Here is a 5,211-nt window from a genome sequence, read left to right as displayed (position 1 = left end):
CCAACGATCCTTCCGCCTCAGCTTTCCAAGTAGCTGGAACTACAGGCGCGCGTTACCACGCCGCCCATCTAATTTTTGATTTATTGTAGAGATGAAGTCTCGCCAAGTTGCCCAGGCGGGTCTCAAACCCATGGGCTCAGGCAATCCACTCACCTCAGTCTCCCAAAGTGCAGGATTACAGGCTGAGCCACCGAGCCCGGCTCACATGAATTTAAAAAGGCAAATAATTCTAGACTGAAGAGTCACAGAAATATTTAACTCAGTATTATAAGGAAATTCTGATTAAGAATATTTTCTTTCAAAAATCCTATTTTCCTGTATTAAGAATATATATTTATTTTTAAATGCTTTGGATAGATATTTTCATAACATTTTTGATATTTTTATAAAGGTCAGAAAATAATGATATTTATAAATAAAGATGCCCCTTGATAACTGCGGTCACTACTATAGTCTTATTATTTTGGGGAATTTTTTCTGAGGTGGTGGAAATGGTAGTTATTTGCCTCTGTGTGCAAGCCATGCCATGTATTTTACACCAGACACAGAATGTTTTACAGGGAACTCAGGGAGATGTGAATGTATTCTATCTTCACATCTATCTCACCCCATTAACATTCCCTCATCTTACAAACCTTCTCACCTATGTCTACATCTCATTATTAGACTCCCTTTCCAAAAAGCTTCACTCCTTCATGTTTTTGCTCTATTTAGAGCAGACGTGAAGGCAGCCAAAAAAAAAAAAAAAAAATCAAGTAATTTCACCAAGATACTAAGTTACAAATACTGTGGAAAAGATAAAATAGACATAAGTAAAACTGTTAACTTCATTTGTAATCAAACAAATGTGAAATAAAACAGTGAGATACTATTTTAACCTATCAACTTAACTACTAATAAAAAAAAGTCAGGGTGCAGTGAAGCTGGTAATTCCATACAGTGTTAGTGGCAACATGACTGTATATCCTTTCTAGAAAGAATCTGGCAATTTTTTTTTTTTTTTTATAAAGACAAGGTCTCACTATGTTGCCCAGGCTGCTCCTGAACTTTTGGGCTCAAGCAATCCTCCCACCTCAGCCTCCCAAAGTGTTTGGATTACAGGCATGATCCACTGTGCCTGGTCAAAAATAATTATGAAGGTTTATGATTTGGGACACACTAATTCCACTTCTGGAAATCCATCTGAAGGAAATAATCAAAGATTCAGTCAAAGATTTTATAAGGATGTTCAACAGTAATATTATTAAAGGTGCAAAATCAGAAATAATCAACACAAAATAAAATTAATAAATAACAGCAAATCTACAAAACTGAATATTATACAAACATAAAGACCTTATAATGAAAAAATGCTATCAACAATGTTAAGTCAGGCCCCCATATCGTGTATATTTAATATAATCTGGTCTATGTTAAAGCAAAAGATAATAGCTTGTCTTTGGGTAAAGGGATAATTTTACCCCATTCTTCTATTTTTTAAATATTTCTTATTTTCTACATTGAACATAACATCATTTTTATCAATGTACTATGTCCTTGAGAAAGAGGTAGGGAAAAGCACACAGGCTCAACAGATTTCTAGTCTGCTGAATTTATTGTGGTAATCTATCAGACTGAAGACTGAAGCTGCCAGAAACCTGACAATAATTAAATGGTGTTCAGCTGTACTACTTGCCACAAAGTGAATGGTGTCACACAAAGTAATCAAGGGCAATACTGATTCCATCTAATGAAATCTAGTGATGAGTAATTAATTTTCCAAAATGTGTAACAAAGGGCAAACCCAATATATGTGGATCAGAAATAACAAAAACTAGTATTACCAACTGTTTTTAGTGTATCAGTAGTGTGCTATGTACATTTCACTACATTTTAATCTCATTCATCTTCATAACATCAGAACATACTTACCACAGCCTCAACTGCAGGTGAATTGTCTCCTACCACCAGTAAAGTAGAGCACCTAGGTACAGGCAAAATGAGAAGCATCAATCAGCAATTGGGTGCATAAACTCCACCCAACACTGAATCAGTCTGGTAATTCAGTGGGGGAAACGGAACTTACTTTAATGTTTTTAATTTGTTATCATATTGGCCCAGTATGGGTCTTTCAATCTCCAGGTCTCTGCGCCTAGAAAAATGAAGTGAAAGCAATGCTTTTTCAGGTAAAATCATAGCAACTCAGGTTATTTCCTGGTCACAAGTATCAAAATATACCAAGGAATGTAAAACAGTCCTTCCTTCACACCTGAGGCGGGAGGGGCTCTGAGCACTCTGTTCTCAAGTAGCCCTTTCAGTAGTGTCCTGAGAGTTACAGGGCAGGACCGAGGCTCCTGGCTCAACCCTGAGAGACTCTGAGATGCTACAAGGAGACAACCTCAAAAGTCAACAGCAACATTACTGAAATCCTTGAGTCCTAAGTGTTTAATTTATAGGAATAACTTCCTCAAGAGAATGATTTACACTTGGTGGTGGTGGGGGGTCATTTTCCTTTTAACAAAGTTAAGGACAGAACTTAATCTTTCTGATTTTAACCAAAAACAGGCTCTGTTGTTTAGAGGGAAGAGCTAGAGAGACAAGGTTAAAACTCTGGCTTGCTTCTTACTGGCTATATAACTTGGGAAGTTACAGTAGACCCATTTCCTCAGCCTTCGTCCATGTTCCCAGAAAAGCTGGAAGGAACATTTTTACCTCAAAGAATCTGGCCCCAAGACTGGACTCAGTGCTCTTTATTCCCCCTCCTTCTTCTTAGACCTGTATGCATTTAAGTGAAGAACAGGAAACAACTGTACCCATTATAGGAACCCAAGAAGAGCTGTAGGTTTTCTTGGTTGATATCTTGGGCAATATGCAGTCTGTAGGTTTGAATCAGGTCCAAGTTGGCCTGCAACTCTTCCTAGAACAATTGAAAGACACAGGGAAACATCTGAGCTGCAGAACAAGTCCATTTTGTTTTGTTTGCATTTTCAGCGCCAAAAGTCAAAGCTTGCTGCTGCACTGCAGATGGGGATGGGGAAGAGTCTAGGGGCTACTATAGGCTGCATGGCTGATTACTTACAACAGACAGGTTCAGTGCCATATCCTGTGCCAGTTGAGGGCACCAAAGACCTTATTTTGGATTTAAGTACTAGCTGTGGAACTCAGGTCACCTCATTATTCGGAACCTTGGTTTTGTTTCTTTTGTGTGTGTTTTTCAATGTTTTTGTCTTCTCTCAAACAAATAAAGATAGTGTATGTAAAACGAAGATAATAACCAGATACCTGACAAAGCTGCTTAAAGATTAAATAAGAAAAGTTATATAAATTGTAAACTAAAATAAATGGAAGGTAACATTTCTCTCAATAACCATGAATCTATATAATTAACTTCTCTATATTTCATGGATACAATCAGTATATTACCTACCTATATAACATCATTTAATAATATACATTACAGAATTTTTTATTAAATTCTGGCTGGGTGTGGTGGCTCACGCCTATACCACTTTGGGAGGCTAAGGTGGGAGGACTGCTTGAGCCTAGGAGTTTGAGACCAGCCTGGGCAACAGAGTAAGATCTTGTCTCTACAAAAAACCCAAAGAATCAGCCTGGTGTGATGGCATGCACCTCTAGTCCCAGCTAGTTGGGAAGCTGAGGTGGGAGAATTACCTGAGCCTAGGATGTTGGGGCTGCGGGTGAGCCATGATCATGCCACTGTACTCCAGCCTGGATGACAGATTGAGACTCCAACTCAAAAATCCATTTATAGCCGGGCTCAGTGGCTCAGCCTGTAATCCCAGCACTTTGGGAGGCTGAGGTGAGTGGACTGCCTGAGCCCACGGGTTCGAGACCCGCCTGGCAACTTGGTGAGACCTCATCTCTACAATAAAATAAAAAATTAGCTGGGTGTGGTAGCGCACGCCTGTAGTTCCAGCTACTTGGAAGGCTGAGGCGGAAGGATCGCCAGCGTCCAGCAGGTCGAGGCTGCAGTGGCCGGAGCGGCCACTGCACTCCAGTCTGGGTGACAGAGTGAGACTCCAACTCAAAAAAAATAAAAATAAAAAAATCCATTTATGACATTTTATTGATTTAGTTAATTTATCATTTAACTTTTTAAATTAAACTTTACAAAGTTTTTTAAAGGGTGAGTTTTGCTATGTTGCTCAGGCTGAAGTGCAGTGGCAGAATCGTAGCTCATTGCAGCCTCAAACTCCTAGGCTAAGTGACCTTCCTGTCTTAGCTTCTTGAGTAGCTGGGACTGCAGGTGCATTCTACTGTACTGGATTCCTTTATTTTAATCTTATTACCAATACTTTAAAGGAATATAACACCAAAGAAACAAAATGTTCTACATAGTGAAAAATAAGTCTCTCTCCCCACCACCCACTGTTCAATGGTAGCTCTGCTGATGGCCTTCTCAGAAGTTAAAGAGCTAGTTACCAAGTTCTTGTATACATCATTATACATGTAAATGTCTGTATGTGTGCATGCATACATACACACACCACACACACACACACACACACACACATAATCAGTAAGCAGTTTTAAGTAGAAAGGAAAATATTGCATTGGAAGAAAGAAATGTATCCAGCGTAATTAGAAAGTCAGTTAATCCAGGTCAGTGTGTAAAGGTTGCCACCAAGCCTTGTAGAGAAACAGAGATAAGGAAAAAATGTGTTTGCATTTTTACCACCACGTGGATGAAATGAGCCAAGAAAAACAGTTGGAAACTGACCAGAGTCTACCTGAAACTAAGTGCACTGGAATCATGACCAGAAAACTTAGTGAGGGCCCTAATCTCTTTATGCAGATCTTATGATAAGAAAAGTAAATAACAAGTCAAACAGCAGTGCAAATAACAGTAATTAGAGAGAAAATGATCTAGCCAGTCCTCCCTTGAAGGCCTGGAGAACCTGAGTAGCAATGTTTGAGATTAAAAAAAGGAAGGATACCCATTAGCATATAGAAAGAATGTAATCAGGCTTAAAGTGCTAATGAAACATCTTGGGCAAAGCTGTATTGTATTAATCCCCCCTCCACCTTTTTAAAAAAAGCAAACTAGCCGTGCTCGGTGGTGGCTCAGCCTGTAATCCCGCGCCTTTGGGAGGCTGAGGTGAGTGGATTGCCTGAGCCCGCGGGTTCGAGACCCGCCTGGGCAGCGAGACCTCATCTCTACAATAAATCAAAAAATCAGCTGGGCGTGGTAGTGCATGCCTGTCATTCTGG

General features: G+C 39.5%; 1 protein-coding gene across 4 annotated transcripts in view; it reads right to left on the bottom strand.

The window, feature by feature from the left end:
* NDRG3 (NDRG family member 3) overlaps positions 1-5,211 on the bottom strand; it is a 104,926-nt gene that overhangs the window by 13,230 nt on the left and 86,485 nt on the right. For all 4 annotated transcript variants that reach the window (XM_021709504.1, XM_008051893.1, XM_008051894.1 and 1 more), the window contains 3 exons: positions 2,793-2,896; positions 2,066-2,131; positions 1,912-1,963 (listed from right to left, as the gene is read on the bottom strand). In XM_021709504.1, coding sequence (XP_021565179.1) covers positions 1,912-1,963; positions 2,066-2,131; positions 2,793-2,896 — 222 coding nt within the window. The remainder of the gene's footprint in view (positions 1-1,911; positions 1,964-2,065; positions 2,132-2,792; positions 2,897-5,211) is intronic.

The sequence above is a fragment of the Carlito syrichta genome, unplaced genomic scaffold (genome assembly GCF_000164805.1).
Source record: "Carlito syrichta isolate Samal-C Ts95f unplaced genomic scaffold, Tarsius_syrichta-2.0.1 Scaffold242717, whole genome shotgun sequence".
Taxonomy (NCBI): domain Eukaryota; kingdom Metazoa; phylum Chordata; class Mammalia; order Primates; family Tarsiidae; genus Carlito; species Carlito syrichta.
Note: the sequence above shows the minus strand (reverse complement) of the source record. Positions and strands in the feature narration are given on the sequence as shown.